We start from the raw sequence: 22,841 nt of genomic DNA, 5'->3' as shown, positions 1-22,841 counted from the left end.
GCCCAGCTAAAGCTTTATAACTAAAGCTATCCTTCCGGAACACCCTCGCAGCACCACTGCCCAGGAGACAGACATGGGCACGAGCTTCGACCTGGCGAGCTCCCTCAGGGGAGACGCCGCAGGGAATGAGGCCGTGGCCCCAAGATGGTCCGAGCAGGGATGCTGATAAAACGTTCTCCCCTGGGCCTACTTGGAGTTCTCACTCCGCACGGAAAACCAGAAACCCACGTGTCTCCTAAGAGGTGGGCCCAGCCCTGTTGGTTCCCGGACACAGGTTTCAGGAAGTGGCCGCAGGCTGGGTTTGCCGCTTGCAGGGAGGGGAGTTTGGGGACCATCTGCGGAGCCCCACTCTTCTGAACTACAAAATGAGCCGAAACTACAAAATGCACCTGGCTTGTAAAAAAGAAAACAGTCTAAAATAACACACACACACACACAAAATTTGACCACAAACTTAAGAATTAAACGCTACGTTTCTCTTTCTGTGCAAATGAAGAAACTGGCTTCCAAAGTTTGAAACGGCCATAAATGTAATAAACCGAAACACTGTGCGTTATTTTCACAACTGTACGTTTTGATATGTATTTAATAAACATCTGCTGAACGAATGGCTCCGTGCAGATTCGCAGACATTATTTCGGAATCAGGTTCCCAATGTCAGAGCCCATCACAGAAGAAACAGGATGAAGGTGAAGTTAAACTCCGCGGCTGCCTGCATCTTTCCATCCGGCACGAAAAGAGGAGGCAGAAGGGGCCTGACGCAGCAAGTGCGGTCACGCGACAGCGGCGCTGTCACCCCCGTGCGACGCCGACCCTCAGGCTCTCTTCCGGCGGCGGGAGGCGACCCCGGAGCACGGGCTCCCGCGCGGGCGCCCCGCCCAGCACAGCGCGAAGCCGCGGTTCGCGGCCGCCGGACGCCCATTTCCGGGCGGCGGGGAAGAAGGGGCGTCACCGTCTCAGCCCCGCGCCCCGCCCGCGGCCCCCAAGCCCCGGACCCGCCGGCGGCGGGAGCCCGCGACCGGAAGAGGGAGCGCGCGATGGAGCTGCGGCGCCTCTGGCTGCTCTGCTGCTGCTGCGGCTGCTGCCCCGGCGCCGCCCCGGCCCCGCCGAGCGGCCGCAACCCGCCCGCCGCCTTCCGGGTACCGCGCTCCCCGGGGGCCCTTCCCGCCGGCCTGTCCCGGGAGGGGGAGGGCGGCCTGAGCGCACCCCGGGGAGGGGGAGGCGGACCTGAGCGCACCCCCGGGGTCCCCTGGGCTTCCTGTCCCGGGGAGGGGGAGGGGGGCCTGAGCTCACCCCCGGGTCCCCTGGGCTTCCTGGTCCCCCAGGGTCCCCTGGGCTTCCTGTCCCGGGGAGGGGGAGGGGGGCCTGAGCTCACCCCCGGGTCCCCTGGGCTTCCTGTCCCCCCAGGGTCCCCTGGGCTTCCTGTCCCGGGAGGGGGAGGGGGACCTGAGCTCACCCCGGGGACGGGGGAGGGGGGCCTGAGCTCACCCCCGGGGTCCCTTGGGCTTCCTGTCCCGGGAGGGGGGAGGGGGACCTGAGCTCACCCCCGGGGTCCCCTGGGCTTCCTGTCCCGAGACAGAGGGGCCACCGGAGCGCCACCCCCGGCGTCGCCTGCGCGCAGTCCGGTGACGCGCCTGCGTTCCAGAGCGGGCCTGCCGCCCGCGAGCCTCTCCCTCTGTCCCTGGTGTCCGGGTGTCGCTCTGCCCCAGGCCGTGCTGACCCACAGAGGGGTCCTCCAGGAAAGACGTGCAGCTGCGGGTGACCACTGGCTACGTCCAAGGTGGTCCTGATTGGAAGGCGCACCCGCTTTTGGAGCCCCCAGGCGTCCTCGCCGCCTCCCCAAACAGTGCATTTCAGGGATGGGAAGCGGAAGTAGGCGGAGAAACCTGCCCATCTTCCGAGGGGGCGCTGGCCACCTCCCTCCGAAATCGGAGTATTTTCCGCACGGAGCCAACCTTCAGCGAGCTCAGGGAATCCTGCCCGTTTATGATTCTCCTGAACCCGGGCCCCTTGGGCTAGCGCACCCCCTGCAAGTTCCCCTGACTTGGTGGAGGCCGATTTAGAGAAGGGGGAAGCATTTCATTTCCTTTTCAGATTATTTTGAAAAGCCTTGGTAATCTCAGATGCACCCCAGCATTAAAACTCAGGAACACACCAGTTAGCTCAGTATAAATAAGGTTTTTCCTGAAACCAAGCAAGCTGCAAGAGGTAATGATTTAGAGTTGGCCTCACTGTGTTCTATTCAATATGTATCTGATACTGTGTAATATGTTTTAAATCATGAGAGGTCATTATCATTTTTTAAGGTGTTATCAAAGAAAATTCCTTCTTTCTTAATCAAAAGCAAGTATGAAATCAGTAATCCTGCTGCGTAGTGGAATCGCATTTATTATTTTTCCTGGTATTTTCCTGAGCTTTCTCGTGGGGTTCTGTAGCAGTGCTCTCTTCTACTTCTCCTGCTCGTTGCCCTGGACCTCCAGTGTTTAGGAAGTGCCAGCCTTGCCTGATTCTGTCCATTCTTGTTTTTTGCCCAAACCAAGATGTGTATTTTTATCGCCAATTTATTTCTCTAGCTTTCAAAACCAGAAGCACTGATATAATCGCTTAAGAACAAAGTTTTTGTCCTGTATTCCATTCCTGCCCTGAGTTTGGTGGCATGTGGTGGTGAACTAACACCTTAGGGGGAAAATAATCAATCCCACCCATACTGCTAATGTACTCATTGACTGAAGAAATAAAAGCACTGCCGTACTTCTCAAAAATAAAAGAATTGAGGATTGAAGTCACAAGGAGGCCAGAGTAATGAATATGTATTTTAAACCTATGCTATTTATATAATTTATAAATATATATGTATTCACTCATATTGTATAGTTACTCGTACTAGAGGCCATACCCAGGAGACGATGTCTAGAAAATACAGTTCCTCTCGGGTTCTGCAAGGGTGCATGCCAGGAGATAGACAGCTGTAAGCAGACAAGGGCAGAGTGAGGGAGATTCTCAGTAAGTTTAAGAACTTTGAGCTGAGAAAGCCTGAAAGATGTTCAAAGCAATTGCTCCCAATGGGAGTTTAGTTCTTGAGATGGGGGCCCGGAAGGGAGAGCAATGAGGGCTTCTGTCCACACTTGCTGGAAACTGTGTTTGAACCTAGACAGCTGTTTGGACCTGGGGCAGAGCTGGACGTGAGCAGATAGAAAGGGCCTTGCTTGCTGGGTACCCACAAGCGTTGGGAAGCAGCCCTCTGGCCTGGCAAGATGGATGAAAATGTGTCGTAACTGACGCTCAGTATAACTCTGCAAAGCGTTATCTCTTTAAAATTATGTCAGATTAGGAATTGGTTACGTTGAGATTCTCTGTTTACCCATCGGGGTAAATTATGTACAGATTCTAGAAAATTCCCAGGCTCCATAATCAACTTAAAACGAAAAAAAAAGTTTAAAAATTAAAATAGAGTCATAAAGTGCTCCGTGTTGTGCGAGGGAGAATGGAGAGGTTTTAGGGTGAAAAGTGGACAAATACTGAGGACCAGGAGCTGTAGTCTTTGGATCTTGGTGTCTTACTTAGGGAGAGCAAAGAGGTGCCCTCTTGTTTGCCCATGCATCGATGCCTGACTAGCGGCTGCCGAAAACACAGTGGAAAGGTGTTCGGGGAACTTTCCTGAGTTCCCCGGGAATATTCCGTGAGCGGAAGCCAGGTGGCCCCTGTGATGCTTGTACACACACCGGCATGTCGCTGTTGTCGGGTGAAGACCAGGCGCCTCCTGGGATGACTACGGGACGCCTCACAGGATATGTGACTGGGGAAGGGGGGGACAGCAGCCGCCCCTCTGCCCCTTCGCTCCTTAGAAGCTTCTGGCGCTCAGGAAGCCCCTGCCGTTGGGTTCAGCCTGTTCTTTGTGCTGCAGCCCAGGTGTGGGCTGACATTTGCCGAGGCTCCCTGTCTGAGCACAGAGCAGCTGGTCTTCTGACCCCGGTGGGAGACCACAGACCCAATAAGGGAACCAATAGAAGTTGTATGTTCTCACCTCGGAATAGTATTTGTATGCCAATGCACATGTGGTTTTGCCTAAAATTTCAGAAGCTCCACCTTAAACATTCTTGCCTCGATGATTACATGCTCTGTTTTTAAAAAATAAAATTATGTGTACTTTGAGGCATGTTTGTTCACGTATAAATAGGAGGTCATTTTACAATGAATGATCCTAACGAATGAACCACAGATGTTTGCCGTAAACAGCCCCTGAAGATCTGGATTATTTCCTCCAAATAAACTTTATCCAGAATGCTTTAAACCGCAATTTCTATCTAACAGAAACATTAAGAGGTGAAAGTGATGTAAGACACTGTGGTTCAGGTGGCATTTTCTAACGGCTCTAGCTTCATGCATACACTGCCAAAATGAAAATATACCAGAAACTTGAAATCTTGGGTCAGAATTGATTCAGTCATTTGTTCATCTGTCCATCTGTTTATCCAGTACTTTAACATCTACTATGTATAACGAGATAGTCTAGGTTTTCTGACTAATTCAGTAGGGAATAAGACACAAATGGATTCTGTTCAAAATTGGCCTCTGATTGAAATAGGCATTTCATCGATTCTTTCCATCAGGTTGAAGAAGTTTCTTTTCATTCACTGCTGAGAGTTTTTATCATGAAAGGATTTTGAGTTATGTTAAGTGCTTTTTCTGCGTCTATTGAAAATACCATATAGTTTTCCTTCCTCTTTCATTCCATTAATATGGTGTATTTTGTTGACTGATTTTCAGATGTTAAACCAACATAGTCTTTTTTAATGGCCCTCACTTGGTCATGATGTATTGTCTTTCTTATAAATTGTTGAATTTGATTCGCTAATATTTTCTTAAGGATTTTACATCTATAGTCATGAGGGCTATTGGTGTGTATTTCTCTTTCTTTGAGAAGTTTTTGTCTGGTTTTGGGATCAAGGTTATACTGGCCTTATAAAATCAGTTGCAAAGAGTTCCCTTCGCCTTTGTTTTCTCAAAGAATGTGCGTACAATTGGTATTGGTATTGGTATTTCTTTTTTACTTGTATAGAATTTACCAGTGAAGCCATCTCGGCCTGGAGTTTTCTTTGTGGAGTGATTTTCAGTTAGGAATTTAATGCCTTTACTTGATAAAAAGCTGTTCAAGTTTTCTGTTTCTCTTGTATCCAGATTTGGTAATGTGTGTCTTCCAAAGAGTTTGTCTGTTTCACGTAGGTTGTCAAACTTATTGGCCTCAAGTAGTCAGAATATGATTCTTCTAGTGCCTGAAGCGTCTGTAGTGGCCCTTGTTTCATTCCTGATATTGGTGATTTGTGTGTCTTCTCTTTCTTTCTTTTCTCTATCCCAGGATTCAGGACTGAGAGAGGAAGTCGGGGAGGGTCAGGGAGAGTGTCTGCAGCAGCTCTGAGCTGAGAGAAGGGGTGAGGGCGCCCCTAGATGCCCCGCAGGCCAGGGGAGGGTAGGAGGCCATGGGGACACACGAACCCCAAACCAGTCTTCAGTGGAGGCCCTTCCCCAGTAGGCGGCCGAGTGCTTGGTCATGGCCTGGGTGCGGCCTGTGAGCACCAGGGCCTCCCTCCCCGCAGTCCTGGCAATTCAGATGCAGGGGGTAAGCTCCCTGTGGATGGTCTGTGAGGCCCATCCTCCTGGCTGCCGCGGCCTTTCCCGTACATCCATAAAGGTCCTACCTTCTCAGGCCTTCCCTCATCCCTCCAGCTCGCAACAGTGGCCAGTAGAGGCTTGCAGGACGAAGGCAGGCTCTGAACCCCTCAGCAGTTTGCAGTCGCGGGCTTAGATTTGTCACACGGCCTCTACTCACACTTGCTTTGCATTTCAGTTCTGTTTATAGAGTTTTACATCTCCTTTCCAAATTATATGCAAAGCCTTGCTTCGTCAAGATTATCTTTAAATGTCTAAAACTCAATAACTGTTGATCATTTCATTGATTAACAATCCTTCCAGGTATGCTCAATAAGGAAAAAATAAGATTATGGTAAGTCCCAGGAATAATTTGCTTGAAAACAAACAGCTTATGCCATTTGCAGCAACATGGATGGGCCTAGAGATTATCATACTAGGTGAAATAAGTCAGAGAGAGAAAGACAAATACCGTGTGATAGCGCTTGTATGTGGAATCTAAAAAAAAATGATGCAAATGAACTTACTTACAAAACAGAAATAGACCCACAGACATAGAAAACAAACTTATGGTTACCAAAGGAGGAAGAGGGGGAAGGGATAAATTAGGAGTTTGGGATAAACATATACACACTACTGTGTATAAAATAGATAACCAACAAGGACCTACTGTATAGCACAGAGAACTATGTTCAATATCTTTTAATAACCTATAATGGAAAAGAATCTGAAAAAGAATAGATACACATATGTAAAAAAAAAAAAGCAGCGTAGCACTATCAAGGGCATGACGTATATAAAATGTAATTATGCATATATTCAACAACAAATATTAATTAAGCATCTGTTGTGTGCCAGGTGTGTGCTCAGTGAGGGGAACACAGTGGCGAATAAGACAGACCAGCCTGGCCCTCATTTTGCTTATAGGTTTATGGGACAGACACGCAATAGACACGTAAGTGCACAAGCAAGTACAGAATAGCTAGAGCTGGAAACTTACCAAATGGTGGTCTCCTGAGGTTTTATTTATCCCACACAGTTGGTTAGAAGTAGGAAATTGAGGCATGTTCATACAAAAGACAAGCCTAAGATTATTATCACAAAACTCAAAGCTGAGGAATCTGTAAACAATGGTCCGATTTTCCCTCTGGAAAGACAAACCAGATGATCTTCCTGGGACATTTCCAGGATTGCATCTCTTTCCCAAAGCCTTTTTACCCAAAATGAAACAGAGACCTCTATAAAGCTCAAGGAGAATCAGATTTATTGATTCATTAGTTACTTACTCCTTTTTTCATGCTTCATTAGTTGTGCTGGGAAATACGAAGATCAAGAAGACAGTCTTCCCAGATTCATAGTTGTTGGATCACATGAATACTCTTTGACGACAATTCCCACTAGTGTCTAGTGTTTATTTGCAATTTATTTTATTTTTTCCACTATGTTAAATAAACATATATTTAGTGCTTCCAACATGCTTAGTAAAGAGGAATTATAAATGGTTATCCATTTATAATTCCTGGAACATTCTTTCCCAGCTTTAAAAATTACTCCTGAAATCAGATAATATTTTTAATCCAAAACATTTATAAATCTAATCTGATTATCTTAGATGACCTTCCATCGTGATCTGCAGGAAATAAATCAAGCTTTAACTTTTGCATCTGAAAGCTGTCTCCAAGTAAGTTATATGCAGATTGCTCTGGAAAGTTAACGTGGGTGATATAAATGAGTGTGGGTTTGTTTCCTTTTAGGAAAGTCTTACTAGACATCGACAGTTGAATTCTTTATTTCCTGGTGAAAACTCCACTGCCATCTATGGAATAAATCAGTTTTCGTATTTGTTCCCTGAAGAGTTTAAAGGTATGGTGCGATGGGGCTATTAGTTGATTAGTCTCCTGACTTGAACTTGTTTCCTTAACTTTTGAGAATTGTTCAATTGTGAAGATAGTAAATTGAGTAACACTTAATATTTATTAAATGCTTAATAAGTGTCAAGCATGTACCTGGTGCTGACTGTTAGAAAAATAAATCCATGGTCACTCTCTTCTAATGATTGCTTAAGAACTAAATACCGTAAATATAGACATTTCCACGTGGCTCTGAGGGCTAATACCTCATCTCTCCTCCGGTTTTCTGTGCCGTTTCTATTCAAGACACCCATGGTTCCATGGGTTGCGATAAAACAAACGATGTCAATTATACTCATTTTTTTTTTTAACTTTTTCTATCAAACACGTCATTTTATGTGACAGCCCCGGCCCTATTGGAGGGATTCTCATCTTTGTAGCTTTCGGCTAATCCATTTCATGTATGGAAAAGCACAAAAGGCAGACTTTATCAGAAACTCCACTGTTTCTGTTGAAAGGTCCCTCCAAAAGGAATCCCTGTAATATAATGTTGGTTGCCTTTTCTTTTCATGTGTATCCCCAGCTATTTATTTACGAAGCAGACCTTCCAGTTTTCCGCGGTTTCTGGCAGGCACGCACACATCCATCTCCAACCTGTCTTTGCCGTTAAGATTTGACTGGAGGGACAAGCACGTCGTCACCCCAGTGAGGAACCAGCAGACAGTACGTTTGTTTTCTTTTCCTTTTTAATCAGCGTCTGAGTCACTCTTGAGGTCAAGTTCGATCAGACTTGTAAAGGAGCCGTCACTGCTGTAGGTGAAAGCGCACCCCAATCATCAAAAGATGGCAAGGCCAGGAGAACCCCTGGTGGGGGAGACGGACGTCAGGCCGGGCTCTCACTCTGGAGGTGAGCTCTGTGGGCGCCCCTCCTTGGCTGCCTAGCCCCCTTGTCGTGGTCCCCAGGCCTCTGCGGAAGAGCGGGTGGAAGGCTGGAGGAGGTGAACTTGACCCCTGACGCTTGAGCCGTTCAAAAGGGAAACGACGTGACATCAGGCACTGGCCCCCGTGCGCCCTGGCCTCTTGGGTTCATCCCCGAACTCCCTCAGAAGCCCTCCCTCCATCCCCACCCCTACAGGATCGCACACTTTGTACCCGTGATCCTTAAAAATGCAGCCAGTTCTGCTGGAATGTGACACAGACGTTCCTAGAAATCACCAACTCTGCAAAATCAGGCAGTGAAAATGAGAGGGATTAAAGAAGAAATGAGGTTAGGACTCAGCGCTAAAGACTTCGTGACACACTAAAAAAAGACAGGGAAGTAGTAAAAGTGGCAGTGTGGTTTTACATGTGTTAAATGATAAAGAAGTGTGTAAGTCCTGCAGTAAATGCAGCCATTTACCACCCTGCGATATCTCTTATATGTGGAATCTAAAATATGACACAAATGAGCTTATCTATGAAACGGAAACAGACTCACAGACATAGAGAACAGACTTGTGGTTGCCAAGGGGGAGGGGCAGTGAGGGAGGGAAGGAGTGGGAGTTTGGGGTCAGCAGATGCAGACTTGTACATATATAGGATGGATAAACAACGAGGTCCTGCTGTACAGCACAGGGAACTATATTCAATGTCCTGTGATAAACCATCACGGAAAAGAAAATGAAAAAGAATATACATATGTATAACTGAGTCATTTGCTGCACAGCAGAAATTAACACATCATTGTCAATCAACTGTACTCAATAAAAAACAAATTAAAAAAATGCAGCCATTTACCTTGCAGAAGTCGTGAGTGTGCCTGTGAAGATCACCTGGAATCACAGGGAAAGCGGGACCCCAGATGTGGGTAGGCGTGCTCATTCACGAGGCGAGCCATCTCTCTGGCAGACGCTGGAGGGCAGATGTGCTTGCCCCGCACCCGCACTGGGCACGGGGATGTCTGCTGACCTGGGAAAGTGGGTCCCTAACCCCGGGGATGCGGCCCCAGTTTGTCTGCAGTAGAAACCTCAATGGGTCACTCAGTCTCCTCTCATGAGACCAGCACTTTGGACCCAGCAGTTCCCCGGTCACCATCTAGTCAGGATGATCCTTTTTGCTTTCTCAGATTCTGTATTTATTGTTGTGGGTTAAATTTTACCACCAAATCATTTGCTTTCTTTTGGGATTCGTAATGAAGGGTGATGTAGTCTGAAATCCAGTCCATCCAGGGTGTGCTTATGTTGTATTAAAGGGGAACTTTTAATTAGGAATCTTCTTACTAAAGGAAAGATGTTTTGGAGCAGGGACTGTCCCCCTGGGGCAGCGGTAGGTGGGTAACCTAAGGTGACCTGCATTTACAGTTCTCAAGGGGTGGGCACCCTGCTGGAATGTCCCTTAGTGAATGCCGTACCCTGCCCCAGGCACTGAAGCTAGGGTGTAAATAAGACCACTTTGAGGCCATTGGATGGCTCAGAGCTTCCTTCCACGAAGACCACCAGCTGTGCGTCCTCTCTTTGCCTGCAGTACCTGGTCCCCAGATTAAGACAGTTCCGCCCAGTTTCAAATCCCTCTCTCTGCCTTTCCTGCAGTTCTTCCTTCTTGTATGAAATTCTTGATCCTTTCCCTCCACCTCCTCCCTTTCTTGTAGGACCAGCCCTTTAATTCTTTTGCTCTAGTTTGTCCAGTGAGAGGAAGTTAAGTGACCCAGACTCAGGAAGACTGTTAGCCAGTATCTCAGTGAGGAACGAGCAGTATAGGTCTCCATCATTGGGACGTTTCCTGTGTGTTCGTAACTGTGATGGGCTGCAAAGTCATTCACCCAGTTCCTGGGTCCGTCTGTGAAAGGGACCAACGTAGGCACGTGCATCCTCACCCCCGCTCACCTCATCCCTGCCTTCTACCCGGGGGGAGGTGGATGGCCGAACAGAGGGGTGGAAGAACGGGGTGGGCGTTGGTACACACCTTAGAGGCAAGCCACCTGTTCAGTGAACTGGCTCGTTTTTATTTTTTTTTTTAATGTATTTTACTGAAGTGTAGTTGATTTACAATGTTGTGTTAATTTCTGCTGTACAGCAAAGTAACTTACTTATACATACATATATATATTCTTTTTCATATGCTTTTCCATGATGGTTTATCACAGGATGTTGAATACAGTTCCCTGTGCTGTACAGGAGGACCTTGATGCTTATCCATCCTTATACACACTAGTTTGCATCTGCTGACCCCAAACTCCCACTCCTTCCCTCCCCCATCCCCTCCCCCTTGGCAACCACAAGTCTGCTCTCTCTGTCTGGGCAGACTCGTTTTTTAAAAAGACCATCAGTTCAAGTGTTTTCCCAGTCTCTAAAATTCACTTTTATTTTGCATCGTCTAACCTGCAATAGAGATACTACCAATTTACCTTTCACGAATAACTAGATTTTGATGCTTACAGGAGAAGGGGTTTCGTCTCTTTATTTCAATTAGAAAGTCGACGGGATCGGCGTCTATATTCTGTGGGCCTCCGGGCCGTGCTCACTTGCTTTGATCACCTGAGATATTAGCGATGTCGGCAGGCTTGATGCGCGCGCTATTCGACAGTCAGTAGCGTCCTGTTCCTGTTCCTGTTCCTGTTCCTGTTCCTGGCAGTGCGGCGGGTGCTGGGCCTTCACCGTGGTGGGAGCAGTGGAGTCTGCGTGCGCCATAGCAGGGCAGCCTTTGGAGGCGCTGAGTGTCCAGCAGGTCCTCGACTGCTCATACAGCAACCACGGCTGCAACGGGGGGTCCCCGCTCAACGCTTTGAACTGGCTCAGCAAGGTGACTAGGTCCACAGCCTTTTAAGCTGCTTGTTTAATGTGCGTTCAGAATTCAGACAATCTACTCTCATTTACTAAGTAATGTTTTCAGGGTCGGAAATGTAGCTAACCAGAGCTTGAATTAATCAGATTTCCCAATGTGACCGTATCTGGAAATAGAGTCTTTAGGAGGCTCTGGAGGTTAAATGAGGCCATAAGGTTGGACCCTAACCCGATCGGACTGTGACCTCATCGGAGGAGGAGGAAGAGAACGAGAGCTCTGTCTGCCCTGTGAGGACACGGTGAGAAGGTGGCCGTCTGCACCGCAAGGAGAGAGCTCTCCCCAGACGCTGACCCTGCCAGCGCCTTGACCTTGGACTTCCAGTGTCCAGAACCGTGTGAAAATCAATTTCAGATTTTTAAGCCAAAAAAAAAAAAGAATGGCTCCTGGGCAGGTCAGCCATCGATAGAGAAACCAAAGTGTGAAAAATCTTACCTGCAATCGGTGTTCAGAAAAATATTTATGTTTATTTCCTCACATTACTTAACAGATGCTTTTTTTTGCAGATGTGTGTCACATGACTCACAAAGCTGAGAGCGTATTCATTTCCGTAGAACTTCTGAGTGTTCAGGTTTACAGGGGATTAGCGGTCAGCCGATCGGGTGCTCTCTGTAGGCGCAGGGCTGAGGCCACGTTGCACGTCAGTAGCCGGCTCGGGGCTGCGTCCTGGCTCTCCCCCTCCAGACGCTTCCCCAGCACGTACACACCCTCTGACGCTGTCCTAGGTCCAGCAGCAGTGGCGTGAAGCCAGCCATGAGGTGTTGGGAAAGGTCGTCACGACGGCGCTCCCCAAGCTCCAGGGCCCGCCTCTTGCTCATCTGCACACCGGACGCTGGTGCGCTCTGTACATGTCATGGGCGGCAGTAGGTAGAGCGTGTGCCCGCGCTCGCATAAGCCCCGCTCTCCGAAGGGGAGGGTTCCGTCCCGACAGCTGTACGGTGTGTGGCATTTGCCAGCTGAATGGCAGCGAGAGAAGTGGATGGAAGTACGCTTGTGAGCACACCTCAGGACCACTGCCCTGCCTGAGCCTCAAAGGCTTGGCAACCCAGAGCCAGAGCCGTGGAAGGACAGTGGTTTACACGCCTGTACCCTCGGGAGGAGGAGGGCCAGGCTTTATCATCAGATCACCGGAGGTCCCAGGAAATGGAATGCAGGAAATGCAGGAGCCAAAGACAAAGAAAGACATTGAGTTTAATTACCTAGAATGTCCTTATAAAACACCTAAAGCGTTAATTTAAGATTTTCATAACTCAAAGAATCCCACACGATGAAGGTGTGGCCAAGGCTAACCTTATTTTGACACACGGTAATGAGTTCTATTGATTTCTAACACAACCGTGTGACAGAAATAATTTTGGGTGCGCATTTTCTTTTAGATGCAAGTGAAGCTGGTGAGAGATTCAGAATACCCGTTTAAAGCCCAGAATGGTCTGTGCCGTTACTTTTCTGACTCCCATTTTGGATTTTCCATCAAAGGTTATTCTGCCTATGACTTCCGGTAAGTGTCTCCTTCTGTTGCGGTTTCCTCTGTATCTCTTAATTTATTATCTACTGATTATTTGGAATTAATAAATTGATTGACAGCATCACTGCCTACTCTTAATTGTTTTAAAATGGACTTCTTACTGAAAATTGGTAATCAACGTGGAGGTCTATGTACGTTGTTTCTTAAATATGATCTACTTTCTCCCACGTCGTTACAAATAGAAACAACACACTTAAATTAACACATTTAAATCCAGTTTAAAGTATAATTGACACTCACCACCTCTTACCAAGTTTAAGTGTCTCACTTACCCTTAGCGTATTTCAGTCTTACTCATGAATCAGTGAAAGAGTGCTCGGTGTAGACTCCAGCCAATGTCAAGCGGTCTACTTCCCAAGAAGCATTTTTGAACGCACTCTGTGTTCCTTGCATTTCTCAAGCGATCCGCTGTCAGAAAAACATGAACTGAAGTGTCCATATCAGAGGCAAGCAGGCAGAGCACATGAAGAGTAAGTAGGTGACGCAGCACATCCTGTAGGCGCGAGGCCGGGGAGGAGGACTTGTGGTGGGCCTGGCAGGGTACAGAGACTTTGGACAGATTCAGGAGAAAAGAATCATTTAAAAATGCTTTCAAAACACATGGAAAACCCAGAGCCGGCTAGAGGACCATTATGACCATTTGATTTAGTGCAAAATAGGTGCTCAGGGGTGAGAAGGAGAGCCATGCAGCGCCTGGCTTCATCTTTTAAAACTGTGAAGGGAGCTTGTCCCAGCGTTTCGAAACAGAGAAAACAGAAAGACTGAAATCAGGTCAGCTAAGGTGACAGACTGTCCTACTACTTCGTAAATATAAAAGGATCGCTGGGTCCAGATGGAGTCTCCCCATGGGATCTGAAAGAAATCACGGGCGGATCTGGATCCTTGAGCGAAATGGAACCTGACTACGCCAGCCTCCTTGCGTCCGAGGACGGCCGACCGTCCCCGGCTCCCGTCTGTGGGAGGGGCCCTCACCAGGCGGCCTCAGGCCCCCAGGGAAGCACGCACAGAATCCACGATAAACGGTCCCCAGCTCCCTTGAGGGAGAAGTTCACGCACTTCCTAAACAAGCAAGTGCGTCTCTAAGCCGTCAGCCCCTGGAGAGTCTAAGGGAAGCGTCTGCACACGAAGAACTGCATCTTCAAAGTGTCATTAGAAAGGACTCAGGGCATCCCTCGTCATGAGTAGCAGATTGAAAAAGTTAGGAAGAAACAAAAGAATAATAGGCATTCGTCTGCATCAGGGAGAGAGGGAGAGGCAGAGAATGCAAAGGTGACTGCTTGGGGCCTGAGCAGGATTCCTCCAGCCGTTGGATTAGAAGGCAGAGGGCCTTGTAAAGTCCCTCACGTTACAGCGAACAGTTAACTCTGAGAACACAGCGCCAAGCTCACCGCGTTAGGCTCTGCAAGAAGAACTTCCTTTGATTTATTCATTTATTCAAATATTTACTGAACCCTGTTTTAGGTTCTGGGGATTTGGCAGTGAACAAAACAGACAAAAATCCTGTCCTCAGACCTATATTTTAGTGACAGAGACAAGAAATAAATGAAAGAAAGAAAAGTATGCCTGGTCTGTTAGATGAAATAGCTTTAAAGAGAACAAAGCAGCAGTGAGGTGAAGAGGAAACATGGGGAGGGGTGTACAGTCTCAGGACGGGAGCCCAGGGAGAGGGTCCCTGAGGAGGCGACATTTGAGTGAAGACGTAACCCTGCAGATACCTGGAGAAACAGTGCTCCCAGCAGAAGCAACTGTACGTGCAAAGGCCCTGAGGCAGAAATGGGTCTGGCGTAGTTAAAGAGCAGTAAGGAAGCCAGCGTGACTGTCACGGAGAGAAGAACAAGACTGGCAAGTGATGAGGTGACAGGTCGTCAGTGATAACCTCAGCAGTGTTGTAGGAATGGCCTTAGGCCTGGTGGAGACTAAAGCCCCACAGGGTATATTGAGGGACGTTTCTGAGGTCGTCCGGGAGAGCATCGCAGGGGACTCCGGGATTGTTTCCCTGAAAGACTGAAAGGATGGAGTTGCCGTGAATAGAGCCGGGAAAGTCTACGACAGAACAGAGAACATCAGATTTGTAGGAAGTGACCCCAGGAAGCGCCGGGAGGGGACTAGGGCGTGAGACAGAGCGGGGAGAGCCATGCGTCCTCGGGACGCAAATTAGTCCTGAGGGTAACTCGGCCCTCGGTCCTACTGGGGGCCTCTGGGATGCAGGGCGGGATGTGCGTGTCAGGGATGACGTCCCGCCCCCGTTGGTGCACATCACCTCCCAGGATTCAGTAGCTGAGGGCGCAGCAGAGGTAGCAGTGGGGCATGGGCTTGCTTTCCAGGCTCTTGAGGGGAGAAGGGCCTCAGGCAGGAGCTGCAGGGTCTCCTAGTGGGACCCTGGCCGCCTGACCACACCGCAGGGTGAGGGCTGGAGGGTGTGGGAAGGTCCCCAGGCGTCTGCTGTGACCCGGCGCTGGGCAGGCCCCTTCACTGGAATGTTACCGCTTCCACAGGAGGACCTGAGCCGCGGGGCCCACTTAGGGCTCATGTCAGGCCAACTCTGAAGCTCGCGCTTTTTCCCCGACCTCTGTTTTTATGGTCATGCTCTCTTAGTTTCTGAGTAGTCTCAGACAACATCAGCCCAGGGCACAGCTACCAGCCAAAAACTTCAAAAACTCTTGTGGTGACTCTAAAAAGATCTAAAAGAAAAAACCGCACTGAGTCATAAAAGCAAAATGCTCATTCGTACTCAGGCTGCATTCTGCATTTTTGCTCATCAGACCTCAGGAGAAACATTTCAGGAGTCAAACTAGGATATGAGCGTGACTATTTAAATAAACAAAAGGGACAAATATCATATGATGTCACTTATATGTGGGTTCTAATAAATGGTACAAAGGAACGTATTTACAAAGCAGAAACACTCACAGACGTAGAAAACAAGTTTACGGTTACCAGGGGACAGGTGGCAGGGGTATAAGTTAGGAGATTGGGCTTAACATGCACACACGACCGTATATAAAATGGGTAACCAGCAAGGACCTGCTGTAGAGCACAGGGAACTCTACTCAGTACTCTGTAATAACCGGAAAGGGAAAAGAATCTGAAAAAGAGTGGATACTTGTATATGTATAACTGAATCACTTTGCTGTACACCTGAAGCTAACACAACATTGTATCAACTACACTCCAATATAAAATAAAAATTTTTTTAAATAAAATATTTATGGGTGAAACAAACAAACAAAAAGAGAAAGAACCTACTACATATAACAAGAGACTGAAAAACTAGGAGGCAGTGCACCACACTGAATTCTAGGGAGGTTGAGGTGTAAGCCTACGCACTTACCCAGGGTCTGTAATGGGTAAGACTCGCCTTAATCACCAAATCTGGATGACAGTAAAGATTAGGAGAATTCTTTAAAGACTGCAAGATTTGCATCTCACTGATCTGTAAAATTAGTAGTAAGCTCATGGAACAAGATTTGATAATATGATAGTAGTTCCATATTGGGCTAAAAATGGAAATAAAGATAACTGTTCGGAGCATATTTTAACTTGTTTCCAGCCCACACTGCTCTGAAAGACAAGTGACCGCAGTTCTGGTGCGAAATAGAGCCTTTCCCTGCCGGTCTAGACCGTGGCGTGCACTCCTATTTCCTACTTTCCAACAGCTGTGAAACCTCCCTAGTCCTGCCTCGAGCAGAGATTATAACTAAACCGTTTCCATCACCCCACAGTACCATTGCCCTCCGCGTTCTGACCAGCTTCTCTCCTCCCCATCCTCCTCCTTTCCTCACACCGTCCCTGTAAGGTGTCGCTGATGTCCTGTATTTACTGTATAGCTTTTGTAACCTTTAAAAGGTGGAGGGACTTCCCTGGCGGTCCAGCGGTTAGGACTCTGCTTCCACTGCAGGGGGCACGGGTTCGATCCCTGGTCCAGGAAGATCCCGTGGGCCGCCCGGTGCGGCCAAAAAAATAAATAAATAAAATGGAAAAAATAAAAGGTGGAGACAGTTGTGTTCTGGTTAATACAGAGATTATCATATTTGTCATGGTCAGATTACAAAACATCCCCCAAAATTGAATAAAATAAAATATACATTATACACTAAAACCTGTGCTGAACAAAACTAATTTATTAGACAAGTGAGGGAGAGAGACAATGTTTATTGTAAACCTCCAGTATGATTTATGGGTTAGGCAGGCCACAAAGTCTGTACCTATAATTGTATCCTTAGGTTGATTCTGAAGGTGGGTGCGGTGACGTGGCATACAGCTGGAATTTGAACTCAGCTCTGTGGAACCTCAAAGCCCATACCCTACCACGGTGCTTTCCCAGATTTCGTAATTGTGCTTGTCTTAGGTCATCTCAATGAATACCAACTATTATTACAGTAGCAAAAATTAGAAATGCCTGCTTACAGATCTCCAAAAACAAATCTTCACCTTGACAGGTAACATGAGTGAATGTTTAGAATGAATGTGTCCTTTCTGTTGCAGTAAATCCCACTGTTACGCGCTCATGTTTTTCCCTCATCTGTGGACAGAATATCCCCTTGATAGAAACTAGCCTCCAGCTGACATGATGAGGGCTTATTTACTCTTTCAGGGCACTAATCCACCATGCTTTGCTGCAGCAATAAGCTACCAAAAGCTATCTTAATGGCCTGAAATATCAGTAACCTGGTTTCGGTGTCCTGCACCCACAAAGCTGACCTTTAAAAATGCAAATTAATGGTTTAATCACGTACTTTTAAGACCCATGAAGGCTGAATGCTGTGTAACATGAGACTTTATCAATACAAGGCCTTGTAGGAAGGCAGTAACTGCATCTCCTGCTGTCTTCCCAGTCCGGTCCTAGTTCTCCTGGCATCTTAGCATCTATCCTGCCCTATAACTACATTCACCACTTTTGCATAACCCTTCCCTGTAGTTTCTTTATTTGATGATCACTGACCTAAGTTGGCTGGTCTCTTGATTCTTACCTGGTGTGGCAGAGACGACGCGTTATCGCCACACACCCAGGCTTTCCACGTTCCTTATTAAGAGCATCCCTATATTTTAGCGGGGTACTTTGACAGCCAGCTACAAAACTTCATTTCCCATCTTCCCTGAAGCTAGACTTGTCCATAGGACTGAGTTCTAGCCTATGAGACCCATGTGGATATGTGCAGAATGTGTGATCACTTCTGGGATCTCAACAGGAATGAAGCACTTCCCCTTTCTACTTCCTGCTGTCTGAAATACGTGTTAAATGGCTGGGCCTCCAGCAGCCTTCTTGGACCATGAACTGACCTCGGGAGAGTTCCTGGTATCCTAGTGTCCCACAGCCCTCCTGGACTGCCGGTATTCCAGACTTCTTTTAGCCTCCATCGATTAGGGCTTGATAATTGCAACCAAAACTACTCCTACCCATGTACAGATTAAATAGATCACTTTTATAAAATATTTTTACCTGAAAAACTAAACTTCTCAACCAAACATTTCCTCTTTTGGTAGTGACCACGAAGATGAAATGGCGAAAGCACTGCTTACCTTGGGCCCTCTGATAGTGGTAGTAGACGCCGTGAGCTGGCAAGATTATCTGGGAGGCATCATACAGCATCACTGCTCTAGTGGAGAAGCAAATCACGCCGTTCTGGTAACCGGCTTTGATAAAACAGGTGAGTGCTGGTGAGATGTGACCAATTGCTTTGCAGCTTGAACTCCAGCTTGACAAGTGATTGCCATCCTTTAAAACGCTGAAATTTGGTCCTATTACGTCTAAGTCCTCATGAGCTTTACAACTTTTCACTAAACTTCCAGGTATACACGCCCTGCGGGTCCCACTGTCAATCTGGTAGATGCCTTGTTGAAGTGACACTAAATTCCTGATCTAAATAATGGGCATTCTCCATCTGGAATGTTTAGGGTAACTGCTGGGAAAGAGAAGTGCTTATTATTTCATCATACTTATCTAACAAGCCTTTTTTTTTTTCTTTTTTTTCCTTTTTCTAATTCCCTGGAAAAGTATGTGTGTTTTCATTTTCTGCAGTAACTGCATTAAGTGAAATGAATTCAAACACATTTTCCATTGATTGGCGTGTGACACTAGTACTGCTCAAGTTGACTTGGCTGGTTTGTTGGCAATTCATTACATTTTTTACCTTTTTCTTAGAGCCACTGTACTTTTCAAGAACTGAACTTTAAATAAACATTCTTTCACCACAAATATGTTCTCCAGGGTCTGTTTTATGTTTTTTAGGAAGTACCCCGTACTGGATCGTGAGGAACTCCTGGGGAACTTCCTGGGGCATAGACGGCTGTGTCCATGTAAAAATGGGAGGAAACATTTGTGGTGAGTCGTGAGTTGATATTCAAAACTCCAGGCTAAACGTCAAGGGAGAGACTGTGAATAGATTAAAATTACAGCCCGTCTGGTCCAGAGTGTGTGTCCAGGGTACTCAGATCACTTTTACAGTAAGAATTGTCACCCTTTAACTAATTGATAAAAATACAACAGTGTTTTTTTAAAAAGACACTATTGTACGCATTCATGCTTTTAAAAGGAAGAGGGACTGTAGTAAAAACCAGTGTAATGAGCAAAACCTTGTAAGACATGGCGATAATTTACCCAAGTTAACTACTTCCCAAACCAGAAAAAACTCCACTTAGGAGGCTGAGCTTTTCCAAAAATGTCTCCAATTCCAAATTTACGTTTTATAATTGTATTACTTTCCATTGTTTTATGTATTATAATAGCTTCTCTAGGATCATCAAGAATCACTTTTTCTTTGTATCAAAATGGGTGAAAATCTGAATATTAGGGCTGTTTCTGATTTAATATGCCCCTCGTCACCTACAGAATTCCAGCAAAAAATTCTACTCACCGGAATTGAGAGGCTTAAGAGAATGCCAAACATGCTCTTTTGTTGAATAACAACATTTTTTATTAATTAACAACAAACCAAATTAAAATAGCTATTTGAGTATGTTAAACATATTCTAAAATCCATATTCAAATTCTGTTCTAAAACTTTTGATCTAGAAAATCAGCATATTTTCTGAATCAAGTTGGACCCAAACGATGCTGTGTATACAACTTTTTAAAAATTGTAGAACACCCCAGGTTGTGATGTTTATGATAAAAGAGAGTTATGGAAAAATCTGAGGGCTTATGTTTTGATTCCGTCTAGCGACGGCAGCTCAGTCGTTCCACAGAGCAGCACCTGTGTACTTTAATAAATGGCCTGTTCAGTCACCCCAGTAAAGAATTGTTCATAAATTATTTATTAACAAGAGTCAGCCTCACAGAAGCTCTTCAGCCAGAGCGCGAGCACCCCGGGCAGGCCTCTGCTTTCAGCTTCACCGGGGCTCTGCAGATAAAGGGCCGCTGCCCCTCCTGGAGGCCCTGCTGCCCCCACAGTTTGTCCCCAGCTGCGGAGCGAGGGGCCTGCATCTGGGCTGAGGGGCGGCTGCTGTCACAGCCCTGGCAGGGGTGCTGCGAGGACGAGAGCCGGATGCTGGTTCAGCTTCACCTTGGTTAGGACCCTGCACCCCCCCCTCTTCCCAGCCCCCAGCTGCAAAGGGTGAGTCGGGGTCATCTTTCCCCTGTACCCGTTTCCCAGTTTAAGTCTCCAAGGCCCGCCTGGTTGGTCACTATACAGGAATCCAGGTCCTTCTGAAAGGGAGTATTTCCTGAAAGTTAAATCCCTGAGATGATCACATTACTCTTACGACCAGCTGCGGAAAGCGGGTAGCATTCCGCGGCCCCAAGAGGTTTCAAGGACGCGGCTCATCGCAGAGAAATCCAGTCTTCAAATAGGATGTTTAATCACCTCCGCCATGACGTCGTGATCTGTGTCCTTTTGTGCTAAGAACGCAGAGCAAGCTGGTGATTTATTGAAACGTTCAAGTTCAAATATTAGAATTTAAATTTTCAAACTGTCTTTAAAATAATCCCATAAATCATCGTATTGCCTCTAAGCAATATGTATGAGTGCGATACAGATTTCAGATACATTCACCTGTTAAGTTCGTAAGTCGTTTTGGGATTTTTAATAGTTTCTTGAAATAAAAATATTAGGTGTCTCTCCTAATATCTGCGTTTGAGGTTGCCGTGTCTATATGGACAGGTAACTATCACCAGTGAGTGAGTTTCTTAGTAGATATTAACTCTTTCCCAACCCAAATGCAAATTGTTTTAATTTGCTATTTAAAAGGCATATACGGAGGAAATAGAGTAGTACTGATCGTTTCCTTTTTCTTAGGTATTGCAGAATCCGTTTCTGCTGTATTCGTGTGATATGTTCGCCAGATCAAGAGACAGATACAAAACTGAAGGCTCATGATGAGATACTTCATCTTGGCATTTTCACCTTTAGGCTTTAGGAACTACCCGCAAAAGACAGGTTCTAGGGCCTGGTCCTGTTGAAACTGTTGATAAGTTGTAGAATGTTCTCTTCTTAGAGAGAGATGGACAAAGTCAGAAGGAAGAAAACCAGCACCGTGGCCTGGGAGGAAGTCTGTGGAACAGTTTCCTACTGGGAGGAAGGTCAGGTTAGGAGGTATTTTAGGTCTCTTCACTCTGAAAAGGCTATTATCTGGTTTGTTCGATTATTGTTTCTGTTTGCCATCTGTGTATTTTTAATGATGTCTTTCCAGTAGGATTAAAGAGGTGATAAGAAGTCCTTGTCCTTTATGGGATAAAATCACCAGCCCAAGCTACCCTGCATACAAGGATAGCCAGCCTAGACCTAGGTGTGCCCCCCGCAGTTGTATTCCCAGCCCTCCAGGATGGAATTTCATAAGAATTTTGAACGGCCAGTTGCTCTTCCCCAGCACGTGCTACTCGCCCGTGACCTGCGCGGATCATGCAGAAAGAAGCAGAAAGACAAAGTTACCTTTTAAGGCAGACAGTTAGCCTGATCGAAACTAAATGACCAATATGGCAACCAAGTGATAGGAAAATCTCAAGTAGCCTTGCCTGGAAGACAAATTATTTGGGGGTTTCACGGTCCGTAGGGTTCCAGTACATTTTATCTCCTCCTTTTGTTCTTGCCGGATTGAGGCGCAGTGTGTCTTCTCACATTTTCTCACTCTTTCTCTTACTCTTGGCCGTGAAACTTCTAAATCCTCCTGGTGGCGCGGCTTCCCTGGCGAAAGAAGTCTCATTGTTTACTTTCCATTTTAACTTGAGAGCCATTTATTTGGCTCCAATTGTCTCTAAGCCTTTATCAGCATCAGGACCTCACCTGTCTGTCCGCCCATCATTTGGACGCACCACCTCTTTCAAAGTTCAACCTCATTAATCTGGGGTATCAGCCAAAATGTGTTTCCCAGCCTCTGTTGTCCCAGTGTTCTGCTTATTTTTCCCGGACTCCCATCCTAACTACTTTTTGTGCATCCCTTTGGCTTTCCACCTGGTCCCTGGTCCTGGAGGTCCGTCTCCTCTTTTGCAGTCATTATGCTTGGCCGTGTAAGAACCTCAGAGCATGAAAGCTGCTCTTCTGATTGAATATAAGTACAATCGTATTGTGTGAGTTAAATAACAAAATTGTATCAAGTACTACGTATGTAAGTATCTCCTCTCTCAAATTCACGGTCGCTGTCTAGTGTAGACTATCTTAAAAGCAATATTGTAGAGGTGGCAATAACCACTGAAAAGAACTGAGACATCCCATTTTTCCTCTCACGGTTGGCCTTTATCACTCTCCTTATTAGAAGAAAATCAAAAACAAGACGGTATTTCTTTTCCTTACACCAACCAGAAGCAATTTCAAAAGAGTATTTGTTGACTCAGGTTTAGAAATGACAAACTGATATTCTATTTGATTAATATTCTAAATATCTAACTATGCCAAAAAGGAATTGTGTCTTGATTGTTCTAGTTTGTGTTAATGTACTAATTCCTGTAAAATATGAATGCTTTTCTGATACTCTTTTACAAAGATAAATATTCTTTTGCATTACAAAATGATGAATACCTCTCGGCTCTTCTGGATTTTGATAACATTTATAATAAAACAACCTGTACCTGA

The 22,841-nt window shown here is 46.3% G+C and overlaps 1 protein-coding gene across 3 annotated transcripts; it reads left to right on the top strand.

Moving 5' to 3' along the window:
• The first annotated feature begins 565 nt into the window (after positions 1-565).
• Positions 566-22,841, top strand: CTSO (cathepsin O). Of its 3 annotated transcripts, XM_082391347.1 has the most exons (9): positions 1,011-1,139; positions 6,505-6,601; positions 7,401-7,509; positions 8,080-8,219; positions 11,106-11,273; positions 12,689-12,810; positions 18,322-18,485; positions 19,067-19,159; positions 21,072-22,841. In XM_082391347.1, the coding sequence occupies exons 2-9, from the start codon at positions 6,578-6,580 to the stop codon at positions 21,104-21,106; spliced, it is 855 nt and encodes a 284-aa protein (XP_082247473.1). In that variant the 5' UTR covers positions 1,011-1,139; positions 6,505-6,577; the 3' UTR covers positions 21,107-22,841. The 3 variants fall into 3 exon arrangements, with proteins under 3 accessions (XP_082247472.1, XP_082247471.1, XP_082247473.1); XM_082391345.1 differs by lacking the exon at positions 6,505-6,601 and having other exon boundaries at positions 571-1,139; XM_082391346.1 differs by lacking the exons at positions 6,505-6,601; positions 11,106-11,273 and having other exon boundaries at positions 566-1,139.

Source organism: Balaenoptera borealis, assembly GCF_965194805.1.
Source record: "Balaenoptera borealis genome assembly, chromosome: 4".
In the NCBI taxonomy this organism is placed as follows: Eukaryota; Metazoa; Chordata; class Mammalia; order Artiodactyla; family Balaenopteridae; genus Balaenoptera; species Balaenoptera borealis.
The sequence above is the reverse complement of the archived record's forward strand: the minus strand, read 5'-3'. Positions and strand labels throughout refer to the sequence as shown.

Bases quoted from the DNA above. Each gene is read 5' to 3' on its own strand.
- CTSO (XM_082391345.1), top strand. From the start codon at position 684: ATGAAGGTGAAGTTAAACTCCGCGGCTGCCTGCATCTTTCCATCCGGC. The intron at 7,510-8,079 runs GTATGGTGCGAT...GTGTATCCCCAG, and splicing joins GTTCCCTGAAGAGTTTAAAG to CTATTTATTTACGAAGCAGA. The intron at 12,811-18,321 runs GTAAGTGTCTCC...CTCTTTTGGTAG, and splicing joins TATTCTGCCTATGACTTCCG to TGACCACGAAGATGAAATGG.